At 43.5% G+C, this 26,726-nt stretch overlaps 1 protein-coding gene across 9 annotated transcripts in view; it reads right to left on the minus strand.

Annotated features, from left to right (window-relative positions):
* The window catches only part of LOC139991296 (uncharacterized), a 182,566-nt gene that overhangs the window by 9,427 nt on the left and 146,413 nt on the right, over positions 1-26,726 (minus strand). For all 9 annotated transcript variants that reach the window (XM_072011301.1, XM_072011270.1, XM_072011254.1 and 6 more), the window contains 7 exons: positions 12,881-13,142; positions 11,842-11,993; positions 10,445-10,554; positions 3,624-3,821; positions 1,858-1,950; positions 1,322-1,558; positions 255-335 (listed from right to left, as the gene is read on the minus strand). In XM_072011301.1, the coding sequence (XP_071867402.1) occupies positions 255-335; positions 1,322-1,558; positions 1,858-1,950; positions 3,624-3,821; positions 10,445-10,554; positions 11,842-11,993; positions 12,881-13,142 (1,133 nt within the window). The remainder of the gene's footprint in view (positions 1-254; positions 336-1,321; positions 1,559-1,857; positions 1,951-3,623; positions 3,822-10,444; positions 10,555-11,841; positions 11,994-12,880; positions 13,143-26,726) is intronic.

Raw genomic sequence — 26,726 nt, forward strand, 5'->3', positions numbered from 1 at the left:
CGCGTTTACTGTACGCTACCGTCGTACGATGCGCGCTATGGCTTCGATTCGAACGGTATATCGCGTCTGATATACACAACGCTCGTCGGATATTATAGAAAGTTCGGCGATGTGACGCGGCGTTCCGTCCACGACGATTGGAAAACGCGAAAGAACGATCTGTCAAAGAAAAGTTTGAAAACGAATGGAAGAAAGGAAAGCGGAGAAGGTCGGGCGCGTTTTCACGGTAGCAGATCGGAGATCGCGTTACTCGCCTTGTCTTGCTGAAGACTGTGAAGCGTTCCGGATTCCTCCTGAAGCAGGCGATCCAGTTTGTAGAGCTGCTGCACCTTGGCCTACGACACAGAAACGACGTGGTGAGTTAACCTTGAAGTTTTGCTTTCCAGTCGAGCGACCAAGGAGTCGCGTTTCAACCGGAATTACGATTCCGCCACAACGAGCTATGGCCACCGTGTCGTAATCGCGGATCGTCGAAAAAGAAAGATACAAGAAAAACGCGCGTCTGCGTACCTACGTATAACCGCGATTTTTAATGTAACGTCTCATCACACGCAGCCAACTGCGTGCAACAAACGTTAACTGTATTCGATGTCGGGTTCGTAATCTTCCCGCGCGCTTTTTCAATCCACGTCGTCTCCTACTTTACCTCTCTGATTTTCACGTTGGTATTATGCACCGTTATGGGACTTTGCGGCGTGTAATTCGTATTTATCGCGACGTTTTCTCTCGAAACGCAATTTGAGTAAAATGCACGCGCGCGTCCGTTGCGGAATGCTTGGAAAGCAAGTATTTATTACGCCGTGCGGATACAAAGGGGCAAATAATTCTTGATATACTTCTAACGAAATCTCCTGTTTCTGTCGATCTTCCGTTGCTCTCTTCTCCCGGTTAAACTCAACCGTTCCTTTCGACATTTCAGCTATTTTCTCCAGAGAGCAAATTTTCCCACAACACCGAGGCGCCGTTTCTTTCGTGCTATTTGTTACGAAGCAGGAAACACGGTTAGCAATGCGAGCTGGGCCAGGGAAACGCGGGATCTCGTCGTCGGGTGATCGCGTTCTTCTTCGCCGAGCGTAAGCTAGGGTTGAGATAGACACGAGGCGTTGACTCAAGTATTTTTGCGCGCAAAGTTCCTCGTGACGCTTTATGTAACTTATACTTTCGAGTTTAGAGCGTTACTTTCCATGCCTCTATTATTAATATCAAGCGCGAACAGTATTTCGCGTGAACAGATTCTCGTTTCACCGATACTTTGGCTAATTAAATTAAACGATTGTCATACGCGTACCGTGTCATCTAAACGATCGAGGGAAATCGATACCTGTAATTGTCCGTGATCGGGACTTAATCGGTCCCAATCTCTACGTTCCTCGGCGAGCAAACGTTGCTCCTGCACCTTCTGATTGAATTCCAGACGATGATCCCTCGAATTGTCGTGTGTCAGGTCGTGTCGAGAACCCGAGAAGATGTTGGTCCCATTGGCAGTGTTGCGATTGTAGAGGGAGCCCAACTTCACCATATTGTCCACGAGGTTCACTAGCGGCTTGCCCTTCTCGTACTTGGTGACAAAATATACGAGATTCATTGAATTTACGAGCTTTGATCGCCTTGCTTCCAAGTTTCTCAATTAGCTCAGGTTACGCTCGAAAAACTCGGACCTCGACGACTCGAACGGAATAATCAAGCACCAGCGAACCGGATTTAGTTTTCTTAATTTATCGCGCAACTTGCGTCTTTCGAATAGAAATTTTCAGCGAATCTTGGTCGGATCGGCTCGTTACCGATGATAAAAATTCACGAGTTTTCGCTTGGCCAATAGAGAGATATCGGGGGGAAAAAGTGGAAAGCGAGTTTTACCTGCTTTTCGAGATCCATCAGATGCTTCTTTAGTTCCTCGAGTTTCTGAAGGTTCTCCAATCGTCGCGGAGTATCGAGCTCTGCCAATCTAGCCTGCGGGTCACAGAAGAATGCCACTTTAAATGTGACACCTGGCAAATTTCCACGCTTCACAGTGTCTATGGGTCTTTTCGCCTAATGGTGCACGCTCGTGTCTTGCGGACAGCGCATTCTGTTTTGCTGACGCAGTCGCGATATTTGATCAACAATGCGAGGAAGGCCGACACTCCGTTTGCAATCACTCGTGTAATTAGTATTTTACTCGAAGAAACGTTCGTATGTTTTCATTATTTTACGAAAATCTTTGATCCTGTTTTCTTGCGATTCGAGAAGAAAGGTTTAAAAATCAAAGGAGGAACGTAAACGTATTAAAAAAGTGCAAGGGCTTGCAAAATCAAAACCGAAAAGTCACGAGAGCAAAAAAAAAAAAAACGACAGAGAATATCGGTATTTTTACAGAATGATACACAAGCTCGCGCAATCTGTAGACGATCAAAGGAGACGTTTAAAACAGAACCTGCGAAACGTATGTTCGCACACTGTGCGCAACACATGGATAAATTTACTTTCACCGAGTGCGCCATACTAAACCCACGAAACACGGACTATGCTACAGCGTATGCTAAACTTGAACGTAAACTAGCACGACGCGACGTGGAGATCGGAAACACGTTTCAGCTTCACTGCGCGTCTCTTCAAATTTACCTAACATTCCCAACGCGTAGCATCGCCAACAAAGAGGCAACAGCGGAAAAAAAACGGGATGACACGAGAGTTTGAGCGCGTTCAAACTTTTAATACGCCTCAAGGGCGTGCGAATCGCGAAAAAGGAAACGGTCGAGTCGTTCGTCAGGGTCAGCGCGGAAACGTAATACGGTTTCTGGCGGGCAACAAATACACCAACAACGTTCTCGATGCGAGGTGAACGGCGAACGTCAGAGAGGAGAGATTGGCGGACTTTCTGCGTCCGAAAACGCGCTATACGCGGAAAGGGAGCATTTATCGAAGTACATCCAAGTAGACGAGGATGCGGGAGAACGCGCGAGAAGGCAAAATTTCGTACGACATTCTAGATATCGACTATCCGCGTTGAGAAGGCACGTTAAAAGACGAGACACACGCCACATCGGAGAACAAAGCCTCGTCGGAATTTTTTTTCTCGAAGAAAGTTCCAATCCTAATGACGTTCTCTCGAAACGTGTCCTTGAAACCGGTTCTTCGCCATGCTCCGCGGCATTTTTCGCGCGTACAACAGGATTCTCGATCGCGACCATCTATCGGATGGTCCTCGTGAAAACATCCGTCTCCGTTTGAATCGTCGAAAATCTCCAAAAACTTTTCAGGAAGTTTCTCTCGAATGCTTCTAAATTGTTGTAAAAAATCCATGGTAAAATGGAAACTTGACGAGTATGATGCATGAAAAATTGTTTAAAAGAACGAGAATCGTTTGCGAGAATGTTGTTCGAATCGCAGGAGCTTCTTCCGTCGCTTTATTTTTCTCATTATATTACCGAATTCCGATTTTATCGCGTAACGACTAAAATCTCCTTCTGCGAGAACAATTTTTCTCGAAAGCGGTTCTTGGCTACGGAAGGAAGCCTATCGCGACGTCGAAGAGAGAAAAATGACACCAGCCACGACGCCATCGGTTGACGCAGGCTCCGTTGTTCCCAGTCGCAGCTGCTACCGTTGGGCCAACGATTCTGTTTCTGAAAATGTCTTCGGACCTGTGCCTCGATCTCCATGTGACAATTCTCCATCGCTTTGTAGATGGTGGCGTTCTGCCGGCGTAGCTGGATCAGCAGGAGCACCAACTCCTCGTGGGTCCTGCCGAGGAGTTCGCCGGCGGACACGCGAACCAGTCCCTGGGTTGCGGCTTGCGGCAGCTTGCGGCCGCCCTCTGCTCGCTGGGAGCTGACGTTGCTCTGTCGAGTCATGCAATCTTTCGTTAGCGATCGCGCGTACGCAAACACCGGCCTCCGGCCTCCCCTCGCCGCGAACTTGGTTCGTTGGCGAACAATTCGGTGTGAACGCGAAAACCTTGAATCTAGCGTTGTTACCGCCGTTCCCTCGGCGGCCCGTCTCGACCAAGAAGATCGATCGAGCTCTGAAAACGCTACGCTCTACGTGCAATCTGCAGTTTACGGTGATCCGATGGAAATCTATGCCGACTAACTTGTCGCGTATGTTGTGACAAGGTGATGGAAACTTGAAAGTTTGCTTGTACAGAGGCGAGCAGGTTATTAGGCTTAGCGAGTTTTTATTCGAAAGCTTATTTCGTTTAATGCCGCTTCTCTTACAATTTCAACCGACCAGTACAGAAATAACCTATAACGAGAAAACGTTCGAGTACGAAGAATATCGTTTAGCTTTACAACGAAATAGAAAATGTCTACGTTGAAAATAATCAATCGATATATGAATTTTGATAAACGACACTTGTGCGTTTTTCGCGTCGTGAACACGCGGATCGCGAAGTAGTAAATAACATACTTGTGCTGAAAATGAACAAAATTGCAGAAACGGTAAATCAAGCCTAATAATAATTTACACACCTCTGTAAAGTGGCGAGATGATCGAAAGTAGGATTTTCAGATGAAAATCGAAGGCAAAAGATGTGTACGTGTGTTGAAACGGATTATTCGAAGCAAACATCGTTATTAGTGCATTCGAACAAAGTTTTACCGAATACCATCGTGTTCGCGTGTATTTGCGCGTGGCACGATGTTTTTCCGTTGAATTTGACACCGAATTATTTCACCGTGTAAAATCGAAACGTATAAACGCCAAATCGAAGCAATCGTTTGGCCTTTACGTTTACGATGCGTGGTTAAGAAGCGTTTTGGTATGATTGGCATGGAAAGAATGAAAAAGAATAAAAAAAAACGTATAAAATATCAGACGTTGAACAAGGCTGTTCCGTCGATCGAATGCTGCGTGCAAGAAATAAAATTATACAAAAATTGTTTCATGTGATAAATCATAAACTAAACGGTACTCGATTGATATTGAAACGGAGAACGATATCGGAGAACCTAAGCTTCAAAAATCCACGCGAGTTACTAAAATCTACGAATTTATTCTACGAATCTATCGATAGTCTACCAACTAAAACATGATCGCTGTATATGTAAATTCGTTGCACCAATATTTACAAACTACAGATACAAACGATAAATAATCAATTAGGTTATTACAGTTTCCATAATTAACGAGTAACGGTTTATCGATTGCTGGCGCTTCTTACAGTATCGGTATCACAGGCTTAAATAGTCCAGAACGATATCCAACCTCTATCTTTGCACGAAAGCGATGCTCCTTGTGCGCGAAATCGCAAGAACAACGATATTCCTACAGAAAACTATAACAAATCATTTAAAAACGTTCGACATTGATCTATTCGATGAAATTGTAAAGAAAATGTGGCGAAAAGGCAAAATTTCGGTCGTCGAAGGCGCTGCGACTCTGTTCGAAATCATCTAACGCGAATCGCACCACGACAAAGCTTACATCACTTACGCAAACTCCCTCGGCAGACGTAGATCCTCAACCTTTGACCTGTTTCATCTCCGTTTAAATCGATCTGCGTAGAACCGGTGGAAGACCTCGTTTCGCCGATTCTACGAACGATTCTCGTCCGTGTTTCAAGAGGTCCTGGTCGCAGGTTCCATCGCAAAATCGTGTCTCTTTCTTATGGAAACCGTGGCGGAACGAAGCTCAGAAACGCGAAAAGTAACTACGTTGTCGGGGAAGCTTCGTATCGACGGGCGTACATTGCGAACACGCGAAACCAGCACAATGGAGAGTAGCGAGAGCGTGGCGAAGGTAGAAGGAAGACTTTGGAAGACTGGCGTCATGCCCGGTCTGATCGACTCGCCTGTTCACCGACTCCTACAGTACCCGGCATGCACCGTGGTTCCTTGCTCGGCTTGTCGAGCTATCGTTTTGTATGTTTTGCCTGAGATCTGGCTGGCTTCGCCTCGACCACACGAGCCCATGTCCCTCGGTTAAGGCAGCCTTTATAACCGAGATCTGATTATAATGTTCCGCTTAAATGCCGGTTCTTTGCGTGATCCTGCCGACCGTCTCTGCGCAATTTTTTCCTCTTTGTTGTTGCTGTTTTCCGATCGTTTCGTTTATCTCGTTGCAGGATGATGCAAGGGAAATGATCGAACGTTGTATCGCTCGAAATAATTGCAAGATCGTATTACCGAACCTCTTAAAATAGTTCTACCGAAATACAATAACAGAAGCACCAGAGTATGGTTACAAGTGATTCGGTGGAACTGGTAGAATATTCTCGTTTGTTCGATTTAAAGGTGCGGATAGCTATTATAACGATAGAGGTGTGTTCCAAGGTCGTTAAGATTTCGCCAACCAAGCCTAGATACTCGGACAAAGTAAACTACTGTATCCGTTCTGGTGGTGTCTGTACTTAGAAATTTGAAGATGGTGGATGTTCAAATTCGCGTTCGCAAAATTTTTTAAAAGATTGAACGTCCTATCAAGCTTAACGTATATTTGCTGATACCTACTTCGATCGTTTCAACCAGCATTGTTACTCGCGCAGGATATTCGTATTTTTCCCAACTATCTCCAAGTCCCCGGATGCGCAAAGATCCTTTTAAAACTTCTTTCCGCGATTACACACACGCGGTGTACTGCAAACCGTTCCAAAGGCAACCGAGATTTTCGATTTCCCCTAAGAAACTCGAAAATTCCTCGACTTTCAAACCTTCGGAGCCATCGAGATTAAGACCTTCTAGAGACCCGAGACTTTTAAGTTTCCAGAGTTGTGCGAGCTTTTAACGGTTCGGAGAATCTTCTTTGGCTGATATCGCCGTTTTCTAGTGTCCTCGCTTTCGGAGCCATCTTATTTCGACGTAACGGCTACTTTTGCCGGGAAACTCGCGGAAACTTCCATTTTAAGAAACGCGATCCCCGCTTCCTTTTATCTTTATGGATAAAACTGTTTAAATACAACATTGATAATCGCGTTTATCGAAATTGTTTATATATTCGTATTCTCTTTCTGTATATTTCTCTTGTCCTCTGTGTAAAGTTGCTAGAATTTACATAGCCTTTTAACGAAATGGTACTGAACGGAGTTTCAAAAGTAAAGCAAACGTTAATACGCTCGCTATTCCAGATTCGTGCCAAATATTCTCGAAATCGCGTTGATAGCGAATCGAAAGCAAAGAAAGCCTGGAATCTTCAAAGTAGCGGACTTAATCAAGCTCGAACCTCTCGAGTCCTCTCCATCGTATCGCTCGAGAAGAGGATCGAAGCAAGGAAACTCTGCGATATATGTAACCAACGATATAATGCTTGTCCCAACGCTCTATTCGAGTTGCTTCGATTGTGGAGGCAGCTTAAAGTCCGTCCGCAGTACCCTGGCACGGTGCCCTCGCTGACCGTATGCAGGATCGACCCTGGCCCTCGGTTTTCTTAATCCTCTTTCCTTCTCATCTCTTTTGGTCTGCTCTCGCCGTACCTCCTCCTCTTCATCGTCGTCGTTGCCGTCTTCTTCTTCTTCTTCTTCTTCTCTTTCTCCTTTTCCTTCTTCTTCTTCTTCTTCTTCTCCTTGAATATTTTTCATCCTTTTCTCTTCGCCGGAGACTAGTGTACCACCGTTTCAATCACTCTTTTCCTTTGCATGGAAGTAACGACAGTCGCGTCGCTACTTTCTCGCTAGTCTGTGTCCTGCAGCCTTCAAATAAAGAGACGATTCGAAAGAGCTGGCACTCGATTTTCTGTACGCTTCGATTCGTATTTTCAAACGCGACAGAATATTCTAGAATTCCTTCGACACACGCGAAACAGCTTCATGTCGAAAGTATCGTGTAACGTATAAAAGTAAGAAATATGCCTTTTCACGCGGAGTAGGTTACAGATACGATATTATTTTTTCTCGATTGCAAAGAAGGACGAGAAGACTAGATAGACGTCCGAAGTTTCTAATTCTCTACCTGCCAATTGCCCGATTCTTCGCATAAATTTCACGGAACGGTAGATGTAATTAATTTCGATAGGATTTAAAATTCACGCTTGCCATATTTCGCTTCAAAGTTTCAAAATTGAGGCGTTCGGTGTGTGTGAACGGTTAAAGACTGCGAAGCAAAGCGGGACAATAACAAGTTGAAGCATATCTTTGTTACGCAAGATATTTGCGACAAAAGGTCAGGCAATGCCGATTGTTTGGAATACTAACGTCGGCCAGGAAAGAAAGCTCGACAAAACGACAACGACTTGCGTAATACGTATGTGCTAAGCGGGAGATCGCAGAATCGCAAAACGGCAAATTTCCAATAGAATGGAAGCGGGAATCGAGGATAAAAGATCGTTTCGTAGATCGAACGAACGCGAACGGTTGCTTCCTGTAGGAGGAATTCGTATGATCTCGAAGGTATGCTTCCTTCAAACGGGTTGCGTTACCTTACGTCTTGCAACGTTATCATAATCGTTATTATTATAGCAGGATTTCAAAAAAGCAACTTCTAGTATGGAGTACAAAGTTCTATGGTAGCTACGGATTAGCAGAAACCTTGCGATAGACCCGAGAACTGTAATCAATGAAATTACCTTTCGATCGTATGACGAAGATGTCGCTCGAATTGCGCCGATTAAAGTAATCTCTCGTGAAGGCAATCGATCGAGGAAACATACGGTTGGGAAAATTTCACGAAGTCTATAACGGCTCTAGCGTAGAAAAGATTTGTAATATTTTAACGCGGAGTCTTCGATGGGAAATTGGCGATAGTATTAAGGTATTAATTGCAGCCGATGAAATTTCTAGGAGCGAACGCCGCGTAGTCGGCAGGAATGCCAACGACACGTACGCGATAAAACAACTCCGCGTTGCTGCTGCTGCCGCTCGCGTATGCTAATGAATTTCTGGCACAAGCAGGCTACGCTAATGAAAATGCTTGTAAACTCGGCATCAAACGAACGCGGTTCGATCGTTCTCTCCTCCTGGTGGTTGGATACCGGCCCGTTTACACCCTGTAGAACCAGTAGTTGGATTTCTAGACCAAAGGGAAGCGTACGCGTACATTCGCGAGTTTCAATGGCTTTCAGCGGTTCCTTCGGGCGCGCCGGTTGTCCTTTTCCATAATGGATATCGCTCCCTCTGGACTGCTGCTCCGTTCCGAGCATTTTCTACACGTCGAACTTGCGCTCTCGACTCCCCGGATCTGCTCGATCAGATGTTTTTCAGCCACCGATCCAATTCCTGACACGAGATATCGAAAGAAAACTTTGATCCGCTGCCTTTCATGGAAGATATCCCTTCTCGTAGTACCAGTATCGTCGCTAACTTTTCCGATATGGCTCGCTATAGCCCTCGATTGGAAGCATTAGCTTCGAATCGGTTTTTTCGAGACCGATTTGGACATGTTAGTGTACCACGAGCCTAGGTGGTAGTACGTTTTACCATAACCTTTGTAAGTTTCCAATTGCTCTAATTGCAAAGAGTGGTTTTCGAGTACTTGCGTATCGCTAAGCGTCGAAACGAATGTAACGTGTAACCGTCAGAAAAGTATAGGAAATGTAACAGAGTGTCCATTTCATTTTCCTGAGCTACTGAGTATGGGTTTAAAGGCAAAACAGCGCTGCTAAATCTGCCAAATCTTGAAATTGGAAACATAGAAACAATTGAGATATTATCGCCCCACCTGTAATCGAAGAAATCTAATTAACTGATTGTTCGTGATCTTGGAGAGATAGCGCGCCTACCGAATCGAGTAAGTATCAGCTACAAAGTCTAATACCCGAAGGATCGTCGATTCACGTGTCTTAACGACTTAGTCGACCAACCAAGGGCGATAACGTGACAGCCCAGAGCCACGCGTAAAGTGAAACTTTAACACGATCAGCGTATCGTGACGCTTGATAACAAGCGTTTGATTGTAAACCGCGGCTCTACGTTTTCACATTTTACGCCTTAGCGGGCAACCTGTGTAGGTGGTGGTTCCTAGACGATCTACGATTAGCGCGCTAGAATCTATCGGAATTTCTTAGGGCGATAAATGTTAAACGAATTGAAATCATCAAGTTTCTAAGCAAGAACGAATTGCACTTGCGACTGGTCGAGCGCCGATCATCTCGAGCGTTCCCGCCAGGTGCGATAACCCTGAGAAGCGAAACGCGTTCGCGATTAATTGTATCGGCGCGGCGTAGGCGCTGCGAAATCGTTGGCTCGCCCTAGGCAACGTTTTAATTAATCCAACTAGTGGAATTTGCATGCTAGGACGATAATGCGGACTACTGCACGCTCGCGGGACACAGCTCGAACAAACCGTATACGTGCTTGCTTGCTTGTCGCGTGACACTAATGGTGTGTACGTACGCGTGAAATATAAAGAAACGGAGTTGCAATTACGGAGTGGGAAGAGGAGAGCGGTAAACAGAAAAGGAGGGGAAGGAGAGTGTGAAAAAAGCGGCTAATCAGTCGAAGCCGTGTCGTTACGTTAGATTCCTTTCTCTTTCCATGCTTCGCCATGCCAATCAACTCGAAGGTTTCGCTTGCGCCAAACTGTCTTTCACTCACCCTTTTGTGCAGCAACTCGTTGCACTCCCATACGCGTTGATTCTGCCTACCAGCCGTGCCCCCGCCGCGGTCCACCTCTCGGCCGATCGGACTCACCATTTTCCTCTCGACTGTGAGCAAATGAAAGGAGTTTATTTTTACTCCGCTTGCATTTAAATCTAGAAGTCTTCTATATCGTCGCTAGTAATTTTCCAACAAGGAAAATATACGGTCGAACCAGTGCTCGTGGGAATATCGACGATAAGAGAGACCGGCTTTCCCTTTAATAGCACGAGAAAAAAGCATCGTTTCGTATGCTTCCCAAGCTGGCCAGATAAAAACGCACAAAGCGGCGGTTAATATTCGCGATACTGACCCAGGCAAGAATTTGGTACGAGCTAAATATTGACTCGATATCGCTTAACCACTGTTCGGACTCGAGCATCGGCCATTCTCGCTAATGTTTGTTCGATAATGTATTTGCCTGGATGTTAACCACGATATTACGCTAGGTGTTACAACGTATCCGACGTGTTACGCACGTGCACACGTGAAAATCATTTTTCGCAAATTTCTATCCAGCGCGGTGGTCATCTTCGCTTTCGCAAAAGAGCATGACGAATAATTTGTATCGTACATTTCTCGTTTTTAATTCCGTCTTTATGCTTCCCGGATCTTCCACGTAGAAGATCAAATAAAATTCTTTCCCCGCCATATTTGCGAATAGAAGAAAATATAGCGAATATAGAAGTAGGACGAAAGGTTAAGCTTGTTCCTCGCGGGTCACTTATAACGGCAGACTCTTTAATTCTCCGGACGAATGTCTCGCAGCTGGTAAGCATGGAAAAAAGTTAGCACCTAGCCTGCCGCTCGAGCTTATCTCTGAATAATTAATCTTAACAGCACGGTAAACCTCCATCACCAAAACCGCGTTCTTTTCGCGGAGCTCGCAAGCTTCTTGCTCGCTTTCCGATATGAATTCTTCGAAACCGCGATTCGATCGTGCGCTTTCTGCTTCTTTCGGAGTTCCAGATCGGTTTATTCCCCGTTCGAAATCGAACGACGATTGCGTCCTTTCAACAGGATTTGAATGAATTGAATTTAACGTCGCACGACATTCGTGAAGCGAAACGAACGCAGTAGGGCAAATTTATCGAAAAGCGTGAACGAAGTTGGCGAAAGTTTCGCTGGGCGTGACAAGTGTTCCAGACGATTTAGAGCAGATTCAACGAGTACTCGTGTTTAAACGAGTTGGAGAAATGTGCCGAGACAGTGGTAGAAACGTATACGATAGTTTAAAGAGGGATTAGTACTCGAAGGTCGAAGAATTTAGTCGAAGGTACTTGGAAAATTGCAAGATATCGAGTAATCGAACGAATAGAATGGCGAACGCTTAACGTAAAAACGCATATTCTTACTTGGACTATGAACTCGTATGTCGCTGTCGCTAGGACTGGAAACTCGATGGTCGTTCAAGGAAACAACCCTTAAAGCCGGACTCATCAATCGTTGAGTAGCATGACCGCTGGGAGATGTTAATCTTATGTCCTTTCCGTCGTTGTTATTCAATCTGCAATTTTGAAATTGAAAATTGAATATTAAGTTATCGTTTTGTCTTACCGCTACACTTCTCTGATTATTAAAGTTCCTCTTTCCTTATTTCTAATTAATCTACTCGTACTCCGCTTACGATTCACTTTAACGTCGTATACATTGTGTTCGGTATCGTAACCGCGTAATGATTAATAACCGAATATACGAGAACATAATAACGTAGACGAAATATCAGGAATGCGACAGAAGCGAATCTTATTCTCCATTAAATTACTTACTGGAAAGCTTCGAAACGTCAATGAATACATATAACATTATTTAAATCCAACGACACGCTCCTTTCACTTATAAACATTATGGTAAATAAAAAATTGGTTCGCGCGTCAATTCTCGAGCCATCGAAAAATGTTTTCCGGACGAATCGGTCGGAATAGTTTTAAGAACGAACGCAACCGGAGGAGAATTGGCTGCGGGCATCGTTCGAAAGCATACGCTAGTTGCACGCGCATACTTCTTACGGCGCGACGTGAAACAGCCGAGAAAAATGTGTCACCGAAGAAATTCTCATACCGACTTTGTGCTTTCCGCCAAGAATCTCGACCTCGTTGATCGTGAGTAGTATTCACGCCGGAATCTCCACGTTCGCGAAATCTTTGAAAAATTCTTCTACAATGCGAAGACAACGTAAGAGCGCATGTCGGTTCTCATCTTTCTATTTCACCTTTAAAAGGTAATCTATGTTATTTCTAAGTTTACGTTATATCGTATTAACGTCAAATTTATCTATGTTTTTTTTTTTTTTTTTTTTAGCACGTTTATGTCTTTGAATCGCTTTTCTTCTATCCGGTCTTTCGATTCGAACGTTTCGACAAATATATCGGAATATCGAAACATCGTACTCACATGGCAGATCCGGTTCCAATGTCGCCGCTGCTGGCGGCTCGCAATAATTGCGAGTTAGTCATATCGTTTTCCGATTGTCTGATCGATTGAGGAGTGGATTGATGAAGCGGCAAGGGCTGTCTGTGCGTGGCGTTACTCCTTGGCAGTGGAAGAGTAGAGACGGTGGCCGGTGGTTGCGTTTGCGTTCTTTGAGCTAGTTGCGAAGTGCTGACAGCTCTCGGCGGAAGTGGATCCCTTCCTATCACCGATCCGGAGCCGGAAGCTGCGAATAAAATATTGCTCGTGACTTTTTCTGGATATTTCGCGCGAATCTACATGGTAAATTTCATTTTATCCAACAAGTATAGATATGTACTCGTATTTGTGAATTTCGATGCAGCACGAGTCGAAAGCCACTTTATTGAAAATTAAACTAGCGCTATATAACGAATGCGAAAGTGAGGAAATATTGGTAAACTCGCGTAAATATAAACGTATTACATATATAACTAGAATCTCAGTTGAAACGTTTTGAAAAGATTTTTCTCGAATAATCTTGTTTACACAAACGATAGGTAGGATAAATCGTATGGTTTTTGATAATTTTAAGGCAACCTATACGCGATATTCGTCGTCAAAGGAAATAAATAGTCGAGCAGAGTACAATAGTCGATACACAATAGCGCCGCTTTCTTCCTAACGATAACTACGAGCAAGTAACGACGTAGCCACGTACAATGACGCTTTCGATATTTACGATCGAAATGGCACGCTACGTTCGCAGCAGCCAATCTTCTTTATTCCTCGGAAAAAGCGACGTAATCGCGAAACTTTCACTGTAAGAATTTCCTGTCCGCACTTTACGCTCATCGCGCGTTTATTCATCAAGCTACGCTTCGTCGTGAACGTTCGTCTATATTCGATAACTCTATAGAGTCGCAGCACGGATATTTGTAGGTTCTCGGCAATATCGATTCGCAAATAAGAGATACCGTAATTGTACGATCACTCTTCTCAACGTTTGAAAGCGTTATTTCCTCTATTAATCCAAGCTTAAAGTTACGAATTTATTAAATTTCAAATTCTTCAACGACTTTAATGCGAAAACAACATCGAGTAATTAACGGCGGAGCAATAGACCGAGCGTACTGGTTAAATGCAATTTAGCAAAGTCTAATCGTTTCACGAAGCTCGATCAGCTTTCATACGTGCTTGGAACAGTTGCACGCATCGCGAATTTTGGACCTGGCTTCGGCTTGTAGTTTCAATTACACAGTTCTAATAATTGGAGAGGCGGACGATCGAGAGAGGATCGTGTCGATCTCTGTTTTGGCCGATTTTGTAAAGCAAACGATTCATCGTGAATGGCTACGGTGAAGCACATCTGCGCGAGCACAATGGGCCAGCTGCGTCGACTAATCGAGAAACATGAATCGCGAAACTTGTGTTTGCGCTTCTTGATATCATTCAGGGCAAAATATGTCCAAGGGACGAAGATAAGTAACTTCGGGCGTACACTGTACACCCTTTAAAAACCAGATAAAGAAAGCTAGTGTAGCATTCTACACTAGTTATTATCATCGTAACTATCTTTCTGCTCTAGCTGAGAAAATTAGCAATAGATTTCGTTTCCTCATGAAAAATGATACTTTATTTGAATGAGCTGATTTAGCCTCGAATGTTACGATACGATCGATTCGAGAAGTATATTTTATTTTTTCTGCGAACATTTGTGACGCACAAGTTCATCGAAGCCAATGAGTAAGACCACCCAGAAGGCGAAAGAGCATCCAGAGAGAAGGTTCTTTATGTTCGAGATTCAATTAAATCAAAGTTTCTCTCTCTTCCTCTCTCTCTCTTTCTCTCTCTCACACACACACACACCCTCTTCTTCTTCGTTTCTTTGGCTGTATTTCTAGAAACGTGAAATTATCATATTCGATACAAAACCATATTCGGAAGTTAATAGATTCGGTACTGGAGTTTTTTCGTATTTCGATGTCAATAAATCGAAAAAGATATTTTACGTTCTTAAAACTAAATAGATAGTCGCTAAAACTTGTAAAGACGATTAGGCTAAATGAATAGTTTCGCAAATATGCAGCATATTTTTAATTTAAAGCAGAAAATGCTAGAACGAAGAAAAAAAGACACGTTGGCGTTCCGCTATCGAACCGACCGAGGTCTCGATCGAATTTGAAATTCCAAAGCGCTTCGACACGGAGAATGCGACGACAGGCCAAGTAATTGAATCCAGTTCGCTATTTTTACGAACAACGTCCGTCTGTTAACGCGAACGATGCGGAGAATTCTCCGTGAAAATACGATGGCATTCGAACAGAGAGCAGAAAAGTGGAACGCGAAATTTCCTCTCGCTATGCCGCACCGCGTCCCATCGCACGTTTCCATCATCTAATAATCGCTCCAAGTATGCGACAAATTAATTTTTCTAACAAGCGATAGCTCGTCACGGTTTATGGTAATCTCGTGGAGTAAATTCGAGCATGCTACTTTCATGTATAGAGTACGTTTACAGCGACCTTTCATTTAACGCGTCTGCAACCCAAATTCGTGTTACATAGCTGGTTTTATGTTACTTTGAACGAACTGTTTATTCGCATGGTAAAACGAGTATCCTGTTCGCGGGGATTAAACGATTACTTTTCAGAGGAAAAACGAACGAAAGCGAGTTGTATGAGAAAATAGTTCCGGAGAAAATGGAAGAGTATAACGTTATAAATATTCGTCGTTTTCGCAATAGTGCGTCAAAACATCAAATGTTTTGCGGAAATTAAACATCATGGCGAGTCCGTGTTGCAGCATGGAGTTGCATAGTTTCGACATTATTCGTTCTCTAACGGGTATCGACAGAGCCAAATTCTCGTCGCGGTCTCAACTGTGAGTTCAGAGCTTCGACCGCCAGGCATTTGTATCTTTACTAACTTTAATACTAACTTTAGTACCTTGATAATAACGTTTACACGGATCCGATATTGGTATGTTCTTAAATCGGAACTTTTTCGCTGCAATTGCGTTAGTAAATTAATCTAAGATTTGTCGTAGCAAAGTCCGGTATTATTTCGTCGGAATTTTTATTCGGAGAAATACATACGTATCCATAAAAATATTAAACGAGCTATAACTATATAAAACAGGTATCTCTTGCAGAGCTTTCTACAGATGCTTGATTTGTCGCGAACGATCTCATAAGAATTCCTATCCTTTGTATACCGCTCGAATTTTTCCCCGGGCTCGCAACTCCTCGACTCGTTCTTAGCCATCCTTCTTTCTCCCCGGGAATCGTCTGGTTTGAGGAATCTTAGCGAGAAAGCGATCGTTCAAAGAACGTTCGGAGCACGCGACGCAGAAATTCCGAAGCGTCGCGCAACACGCGGAACGCGCGCGAAGAGGAGTCGGCCGCGAGCGTCGGAGGACGTAATTGAATCTCACGGTGGCGGGTTGTTGGCGGTGACGCGCGCGGCCATAATGAGCGACCTGATGTTTTACGGACATGGGAACGGCATGGGACAAAATAGAACGGAACCATCGGCCGCCTGAGGGGAATTACCGCAGGAACCGCCTCGTTTTGGAACAGGCCGAGCCAGACACACCGGAAGGGACAATTTATCGTGCGCAACTAACTCAGCCTGTGAAACCAGGTCATCCGCGCGTATACGCTTATGTAAGGAGCACGAGTGTCATTCGTTCGTCTCATACAAACTACGTACGATCGTCTCGTATCTCAATCCGTTTTTTCTCGCTATCGCGTTTGTAGTTTGTCCTGTAGATGGAAAGAATCAGCACGAAAAATACCGCAAACAGATATCGGAAATCCTTCTGTTCTAAGAATAGAGATTGTTCCGAAGAATAAAGGTTTTAACCGATCATCGTGTTAAACGAATATCCTTTTGCGAGTAAAAAGATTCTATCGTACTCCGCGCAACTTATTTAGAGGTAGGAGGTGGGACAAACAAGAAACAGAGATAAATTTTCAGCAGGACAAAGGAGGACGCGGACGAATCAAGAACTTCCCCATGACTACGTCTAAGATGTACTTCAAAAATTCAATTCTTTCATTCCTGCTAAGAAATCGTATTAATCCACTTGAGGCGGCGCTCGAAAGGAAAGCTTTTCTCCCGTTTTGTAAGCAACGAGAAAAGAGATCGTCCAAAAGACGAACAACGTAAGTCGAGAAATGTACACGCGTAGAGTTTTGGCGACAAAGTTGTTAAATCATCGGCGCATGTGAAACGGCGTCGATGCGCCGTGACATTTTCTATTTTCCGTAAGCGCCACTAAAAGGAAATTGTCCGCGCCGCAGGACCAGATGCATCGAAACGGAATACATTAAATGGCACAGCTACCAGGGAACGATTCCTCGACGTTTGTTCGCGACGGAATGCGTGACGATGCATTAGCGACGACTACGATTTACCATGCTCCCTGCTCCAAACGATTCCCCTGTTATTTTTTCTTTTTTTTTTTCAGTTTCGACGCATTCCTCGTGTCCATTGGTAGCTTCGACACACGCTGATTCTTCGTCTCGATTTTTTCAGTAAGTTGATTGGCCGATCGATCAGGTTTGACTTTGAACGCGTCTTCCGTTTCTGATTACGTATTATATCTAGGAAACCTTGGATGGTTCAGTGATTTATAGAAAGAGTATTTTGCCTTCGGAAGACCGTTGTGTACGTTCTAAGGTAAAGGAAGTTGAGAGAGGTGAGAAAACGCGACAGTGATATTAGCGCACTCAAAGCGTGCGAACAAATTAAATTTCATTTTCATAACAAAATTTGAATAATTAATCGGGGAAAGTCACTTTTTAAAACATTTCATTCTGTGCGTGTATGTTTTGTTTCTTAAAAAAGGCTCGCATTAGAACGTTAAAAGCTGTTTTTGGAGTAAACTTGAAATAAAGTCACAAGAAAATTAGAGAAATTAAAACGTTTAATTAAACACGAACGTGTTAAGAACGGTGTGAACATGGACACAATCATTCCATCCGCACTTTTTTCAATTAAACGGGTGAAACTTCTCTGTGGAACGTATACCTATAACAAACAAACGGCTCGATGGGAAAAATAAAATAAACCTGGATAAAATGTAATCTTCGTCTGGATTACTTTTTATATTGGCTCGCTATTGATTAAACGGCACGTGTATTTTTCGATTTACCCAGCGCATATTTCCGTATCGCTATTCTGCTATGATATTCCTAGATTGCTTCGCGTTCAATTTTCGCCGTTCCGTGCCACGCTTCATTAACGCAATACATCTTCCTCCGTTAACGTATTTGACCGCCTTATCCGTTAATTGCCATTTCTATGTATAGGCGAACATTCGTAACGGATATTCCAGACTTCGATCGAAAAGGGGAAATGCTAAATACACTTTGTGTAATTTATGAACTATATTTGTTGTTCGGCGAAACATTATATACATGATATACACTTTCATATACCGTCTCTGTTAGATTTGTATATATTAGTTACCGTTAAGATTACATCTTCGTATCTGCTGAGATCATTTTGATCCTAAGTAAGCTAAATGAGTTCAGTAGAACTCTACCGAGAAATCAATATCACGATCTGAAATAAGAATCGTAGTTGTGAGGAAACGAGGAAGCGGTAATCATAGTGGCATAGCAAAAAGTTTGACGGTTCACGGATTATGCTTCTCGCAAATTGCACGTGTGTACCACGACGGAGCCCAAGACAGTTGAAAAAATATGTGCGGTGCATTTACGAGCAGGAAGAACCGATTGCATCAAACATTTACGTCGATCGCAGCTGTCGCGTCTGGAATTTGGTCGAAATATCGAGACAGTGACATTGCATCGTCGATATCCGCGATTTGCATGGATTTACCCAAGGTGGTTATTCACGGATATACAAAAAAAAAAAAAAAAAAAAACAGATCTTTTCTATCGTTTCTACATTCGTAAATATAAACCGCGAATGTTTGCTCCAAATTACTTGATTTCGATGATCGCGCAGTTAATCGAATGTTTTCGTAACGTCGTAACTCGTTATTCGTTTATTTTTTAATGTTTCAGCGATTTAATTAAAGAATATCAGGTACTCGATAAAAGCGATTTTTCCGTTCTGTTAACACTTTTTAATATTACGATCTGTGTTTAACTTATTTTTACGAATATATACTATCTTTCTTATCCGCTACGTAGTACTTATAAAATCTCCTTTTCTTTTCAAAGCAGACGCGTAACCGCTTTGCATATCGTACATCGTAACAAGAAATCAATGCATCGATTCGGACAATTTCATCGTACGCGACTTCGGCTAATTACCGCACTCTTGTAAAACCGAATGCAACGACAGATCCGGATTTCGCTCTTCATACCGATCGGATGAATTCCTCCGACCGAGGCATAAATATGCAGCTTGGTGAAACGTCCGCGCGCCAGTTTCCCGTCCAATTACGTTTGGCGCTGAATATTAATTGAGAAAGGATCGATTAATCCCCTTGCGATTCTATATGAAACCTTCGTCGATGTAGCCGTACGTTAAATTCAATTTTATTTTTGCTCGATCATGACGTGAAATATTTTCGAAAATGTAGTCATTCGCGACAGAAATATTTTTAACGACGTCGCCAAATATTTCAGCGAGTGAAAATATCTCCGAGGAGAAGCGAATTGCAGATATTTTACAGCAACATCCTTTTTATGTAAATAAATCGAGCAGGGATGTTTAGGGATTACTTTCACCGATAACCTGTACGCATACTACGAGCACTCGATGATTTAACGCGAGTAACGCGAGTCATACATGGAGATAGAATGAAAATTATTGGGATGGATAATGTTCGTCAAGCTATAAAGCGTGACGCCCGCAAAGAGTTTCGACCGTCCTCATTCGTACCACCACCGATCCATCATTCGACAAAATATATTCGATTAAACGCATCGAAATGTCAACAGTTGGAAATAAAATGTTACTTAAAAACGTATCGATATTTTTTACAATTTTTCCAGTATTTTTACAATCGATATTAAAACGCGTTGTTACTCGTACTAACCGATGCTTTCGATAAACTTCGATGCGCCCGAGGTTGGGAACTCTATCATAAGTTCGTCCATCGATCTGCAATCAGGCCATCGGGAACCGTCAAATATTCCCGAGACGGAACTAGAATGAAGTAACGGCGCGACGTCGTTTCTACGACACCTTGATCTTTTCTGCGTCGGTGCCAAGTGGAACGTCTATATTTATCTGGCACGCGAGCGCGCGCGCGCTATTGCTACGCGGTAATGGACAATGTTGGCGGATTAAATAAACCATCGGATTAAATAGCACTGGTGTATTTCGTCTCTTCGTGGCACGAGGAAAGTCTGGTAAATGGGTCGACCGTGGACGTTCAATCTTGTAAGAAAAGGAACGGCGGATGTGGCGGTACCGTATCGTCGAGCATTTTTCTCTCGGTCAACAGCCATCCATTTTATATTTAGAACGTCCGGTCGCGACGCTAAATTTTCGTTACACCACCGGTTGTTTTGTCTGAAATTCTCGTGACGTAAGTGCATTACACTCTCGCACCCGTCAGGCATTCCTGCGACCACTTCGCGCGCGTTAACTCGGTAATATTTCGTCTCTGCTACCTTGTCGCCGTCGCTGCTCGACATATCGTTTGCTGGACGACCGATCGATAAAAATTAAAACGGGACGCCGATTTACCGTATCGTTGTTTTTGCGTCAGGCATTCTCTTTTCGCCGTTTCGGCGAATTGTTTTCCTGGTCTTTTTTCACTCGGTACCATCTTTTTAAAAGTATATTTTCCTACTATAGGATACTCGTGACAGTGTAATTCATCGATGTGGAAACTCGATGGTGCAGATACCTGTCACCTATCTGTGATTTACGAACACGTCTGGATTAGAAATATGCGAGTCGTAAGCCACTGGTAGATCACGTCGATTTTTATATTTTAAGATCTAGTCTTGTACGTACGCTGGGGAACGCTTTTATTTATCGATTCAACGAAGAATATCGTTGTAGGTGTTATACATGCGAATAAAAGTAACGAAGTACGAGTAGTTTCGCTGCAACGTTATTACATACTTCCTGACAATTTCTCGTTATTTATACCATGAGAAAGAATCAACGAGGAACTCTTATCTCGAACGTGGATCTATTTGTCGATAATGTATGCGTGTAATACTCGAGTGTCTTTCGTACAGCGTAAATATACGCAAACCTTTTATGATCTTTGTATCAAAGGCAGACATGCTATAATACTCGCAAGTGAAATATAATTCTACAAAGGAAAATGGAGAAAAAAAAGTTTCTTTGGCGATACGTTTTTTCTTTTTTCATTAAAAGTTTCCACTTTGTCGTGCTCCTGTTACGTTATAATCCTGCTAGATTCATGCGCGCAAAATTTCACTTTGTTGCGCTATATCGCACCATCGCCATCTCCCGAACGCCAGTGAGAAACACGGTTTACTTTGTCTCGAAGCGAGCAAACGTCTAATTTCACAAATAGGATTTTCGCCAACAGCGAGAAGAGCATATACGATGTAAAGGAGGATGTAAGGGTTGTTCACCCCACGATTCGGGCCGTCAGACGTCCTAGGGCTTACGATGGTTGTCACGATGCCGGAAGTGGCGCCGAGCAGACACGTCAAGGGGGAATCAGAATCGTTATTGGGAAAACCATCACGGGGATTTGTCCCTCGCGCCATCAAAATTCTATCTTCTGAGATATTTTTCGCGTTTCCGAGGCCATCGCCACTCTCCTTAACTTTGCTTTACGATGTATGATATCCCGATGTTACGGTAGTTGGAAATTTGTATTAATTTGGAAAACCTTGCGACTGCGTAGATCTGCTACGATAATCAGGTAGACAGTATCGGCAGAGATCCGTTCCTTTATCGCGAAACTAGCTCGGATAACTTAGATGCTACTAGATATCGGTTCTCGCAGCCAACCATTCAGTAATAAACGTAATTCATCCAAGAAATTTTTCAATTGTCATCCGTTAATTTCGCGCAACTTTTGCTAAATTTTAGCTACGTGGGAACCTATTATATAAAGTTGCATAAAATCGCGTACAATTTTATCAGGGAATCTCTAATAATTTTTTCGTTTCGCAAGATGAAAACAGGCTCACGAGTGATCCCTCTGCTCTGGCTATCGAACGTACCGCAAGGACGTAGTTTCAAGTGTCCGTTCTCTAGAAAATGCGAAACAATTTATAGCGCAACGGTCGAGTCGGAAAGATCAGAAAGATAAATCGTCGTGGAAGGACCGGCTAGCGAAAAGAGAGGGAGGGGTTGAGAGGGGGAGGGAGGGAAAAACAGAAATTGATCGAGGTAGTTCGAACAGACCGGGGAGCAGAAACGCGCTTCCATGATCATTTGTATCGTTGCTCGACCTGTTGCTGCGCAACGACCGACCAAGCTGTTGATTTTTCTTTTTCTGTGACGCTGCTATACTCTACGCTCTATGCTCTATACCGTTCTTTTGCCCGCTATCTACCTTGTACGCGAACTTTTTATCGCTAGTGTATTGCAAAAATATCGGAGCCGCGGTTGCGGCCACCCGTAATAAATATTTTACGTTCTCGCCCGGGTTTTACCGCGTCGGGATATCCTGAATGCGGCAAACCACCCGGGATTTCGAACTTCTAGCTTTTGTCGTGCGAAGCAGACCGCCGTGTGTTCCTTCCGAAAAATGGACGCGTATAATCGTCGATCGTTTCGATCGATCTTTTTCTTTCGTGCCTCGTTTTGTTAGATCGAGTAATACTAGATACATAGGTTCGCGTTATTCTCTCGCTCTTGGTTTCATGTGCGTTCGTTTCTTTTCTTTTAGTCGCCAAATTTTACATGCAGCGTATTCCGCCTTAAATCGACGGCCCTGTCCGGATTATACCATCTCGACGAAGAAACGATCGGACGAAAGCTTCGGTTTTAGTTTTTAATTTTCTAACGTTAGAAATATACGCGACTTCTAGCATCTCACCTTCTCGACTAAACGTTGAACTTTCTGGCTGACGCATTTTTACAAGTTATATCGTATATAGCGAACTACGATGTGGCGTGAACAATCGCAAGATGCGTGTCACGCGGTATCACGTTACTTTTTGCTAAGATTTAAATTTACAATTCAGGTTTACGCAGACGTAAGTAACCATCTCTGTCCTTTGCAATTGCTAGTCTTCGTAAATCCTGAAAATTATCCGAAACGTACGCGTTAACGTCGTCTTGTACGTCACGCACGAAGATAATGGTAAATATATGGCTCGAAACGGAGGACTATGAAAAATCTAATTCCTCTTTAAGAGTCGCTGATGTCGTCACTTGGGAATGCCTCGATCAGCAGATCGGAATTTCGTAACAGGTCCTGGTATTACCGTATCGCGACAAATCACGCGATTCAGGCTTTTCTGATCCCTAGAAACTCGACCGTTACGTGCATAGTAGTCGGCTCGTTAAGTCGATCGTTAGCGGATTCGGTTGAGTAGTAAAATTCCTTGGAACTTCAAGGAGACCAGACGCTATGGGTTCGGCAAAATAAAATATCGTATCGCATTGACAACGTTCCTGAGCGTGGACGCATATTAACGTTGCAAATATATTTAGAATATACACGTAACAAATATTTTGCACGATTTCAGACGCGAAAGATGTATTTCCACCGATGGAATAATATAGAATACTTTCTCCGTACAGACATAAAATGCGTACAGTAGAGTAATTACGGATGGTGATTTAACGATTAAAACAAGTAGTGAAAATTTTTCAATTCGAACCTCAAACTATCGAAGCAGAATAAAAAGACAAACGGAAAAGGACCTACATACGTGCGGAGAATGTCCGCAATAGAAATAAAATCTGGCAATTCCGGTCTCTGGAATATCCTGATTCATCGTCCGCCATAAATTCGTGTGCGTTTGATACAAAGCGTATCGCGGTATCCAGTAGCTGGCGATCTCGCTAATAAATCGAGCATGGCTCAACAATAGCTGTTATCCTTCGAACAAGTTGTCCGATCCGAGAGTATTTTATTTGTCGCGCGGACATTTTCTCTGGCGACTGTTCGCGCCGATTCCCGTCTCCGCGTGATCGCGGTAGCGAGCAACGAGTATGCCTGCGGCAAGAGTATCGACTCGATGCCAACTAACGGGATCTGTAGTGATCAAGTGGGTCAGACGAGTCGATACTGTCTCTTTGTCCCGTCGATTAGTTATCGCGTCGGAGCGTTCGAAACGCTTCTTTCTTCCGCGCGGATTTTTAAGCCAACGGATTATTTGGTTGTTTTAATATTCCACGAACGTCAATGGAAATTATATTGGCAATAACGTGGTATGGAACAACCCTTCCCTTTTTCTTCTATCCTTTTTCGATATTTCATTTTTCAGGTTTTATTTAGCACGTAGATTCCTGGGAATTGGCGCATGGGTGAACTGGAAATTCGCTTTGACGAGGGTTAGGTTTTGAAACGGTCGTGATAGGTAATCGGGAAGATAGGTAGTTACGGAGTTGATCTATAGACCTATAGATCTGTAGATGTAAGTTTCGGTCAGGGTAAGCTTCGTACTTGAGAAAACCTGTTCAGGTTCGTAGAAACGCGGCTAAAAATTTTGTCGAACGCTGCAAAAGAATCGGAAGATGAAAGCTCTGTCGACCAAGTATCGCGTGATTTCGATTTACCGTGAATCAATAGCAACTTTATGAGCGTACATTCTCGCGCACTCACAACGTTTACGCTAAGGAAACAAGACCGCGGCAAGAAATGGCTACAGAAGCCCGTTCAATGTGCTCGAACGGCGAACGAGCGTAAGAGGGAAACCTTGTCTTCGCCTGAAAATTTACTCAATTTACTCCATCTTCGTCTGACTGAACCTGCCACCCCGTGTATGTAGCGTTGTGTACGCGCATGTACCTCTGACCTGCCCGAGAAGCTGAAGAGTACGCGATGAAGAGTTTTGTCACTCCGATTAATTATAATTCTCAACAAAAAGCAACTGTGTCACATAATTTAGTCGTTATTCGTAACTATTAAAATTTGCAGCTACCGCCAATAGCATTTTATCAGCTGGTTTATGCTTCTTCGCGTAGTGTATTCACGCTTCGATTTCATCTTTAATACACGATCGTGGTTTCTGCGGCCGTACCGCCGTAACTGCTCGTTGAAATTAATTGATACGTCGATTACGTGCGTTTGCGGTGACGCTGATTCTCCGTACTATGAATTCGCACGGAAGTATTTCAGCCTTTACCGATCGTGTCGTAATAAAAACCGTATCATGGCTTCAATCGTGAACGCGCGGCACGATATTTGGTAACGATATTTGGCATTATCGATACAGCGAAGCGACGTAAATTTAGATTAAGTTATCGAGAAATATAAAAGTTCATTTTTTGTAAATTAATTTGTCCGTATATGCGACTGAAGATGATGGAACGTAAAACAGTCGACTGCCATTGCGTACTCGTTTAGTAAAGAAGAAACTGGCGATGACCCGAATCAACAGATGATTAAACTATTTGAACTATTCTAGCGAACGGACGATCTAATAGGTGAACGCTTGAACCAATCCCTCTACGTTGAATCAAGACGATCGGACTGTACATCTCTGTAAACGCCAATGCATCCGTTACAAATCCAGTTGTCGTCGGAGAAAAGCAATTCCACTCGCGAGCAGCGAGTCGAAATCCACACTCGGCCGGTGATGGCGTTCGTCTCGTTTTTGCGAGGACGACTCGCAGGACTCGATCGCCCGCTCTCTTTTTCCCCTGTCACCGATTCCTCGTTCGTTTCACCGTTCTCCTCGTCTTTCTGCAAACGACAGGTGCTCCGTTCATCGGGCAAGAACCAGCTCGTTTTTAATACCCCTCGACTAATCTTTTTCCCTCACCGTCGACTGACTCAAACACGGAACAAACACCTCGTTCTATGGAAACGAGAGTTAATATCATTTACCGATTAAGTCGATCCTTTCTTTACTCACGCATCGCGATCGGACGCCGCTGACAAGGTTTCAATCGCGAGATTATCGTTATCCATGGTTACCGATCTCGTGGTTTATTGCCATTTTGCATTCGATACTTTCGAATGGCATAATCAAGTCGGAAAGTATTTCGCTTTGCAGCTTGGCCGCATTTCGTACTCGTTAAGAAATTATCTTCAATGTGCTCCGGAGATCCATCGTTATCGCGGATAGCGGGCCATCTTGGCGGTGACGAACAACATATTCGAATTGACGATCTGTATTCGACGCTTATGTTCATTGTTTATACTTTTTATCAATGATCTTCCGTACGTTCTGAAATACCGTCGATCTCAATCACTCGTAGGTGATTTCAAAACTTTTAACATAATTTTATGCATTCAGAGTTGCTTTGAAGTTCAGCGTGATCTCTGGAACGAGATAACAAATGTTACTACAATGTTTGATTATAGTCAGAATGGTATTCCCCTGTCTCTAATGTGATTTAAGTGGCCGTTCCACGTCTCTGCTAGAATCTCATCGAAAGAGAGTCGTACAAGACGCTAGGTTTTATCAAACGATGCGCCGTGGAATTTGGCAACGTCCACACGTTAAGTCGCTTTAGGTCGCGTTAGAATACGCTTCGGTAATGCGGTCACTGGATCAGGTGACGTACAGACAGTTACCGGAGACAGTGCAACACAAGTTTCTCAAATTTGCCGCTTTCAAGTAGAGACGCGGAATGGATATTACGGACCGCAGCTACACACCGATCTTGCGTAGCTTGAATCTTAAATCTTTTGATTCTCGTAGGACAGCGGCGGACTTGATCTTTTTCTTTAAAATGATTAATGGCTTCGTACATTACCGACAATTCTTGGCGTTCATTAACTCTTACGCATTTAAGATCGT

This window comes from Bombus fervidus, chromosome 1 (genome assembly GCF_041682495.2).
Source record: "Bombus fervidus isolate BK054 chromosome 1, iyBomFerv1, whole genome shotgun sequence".
Classification (NCBI taxonomy): Eukaryota; Metazoa; Arthropoda; class Insecta; order Hymenoptera; family Apidae; genus Bombus; species Bombus fervidus.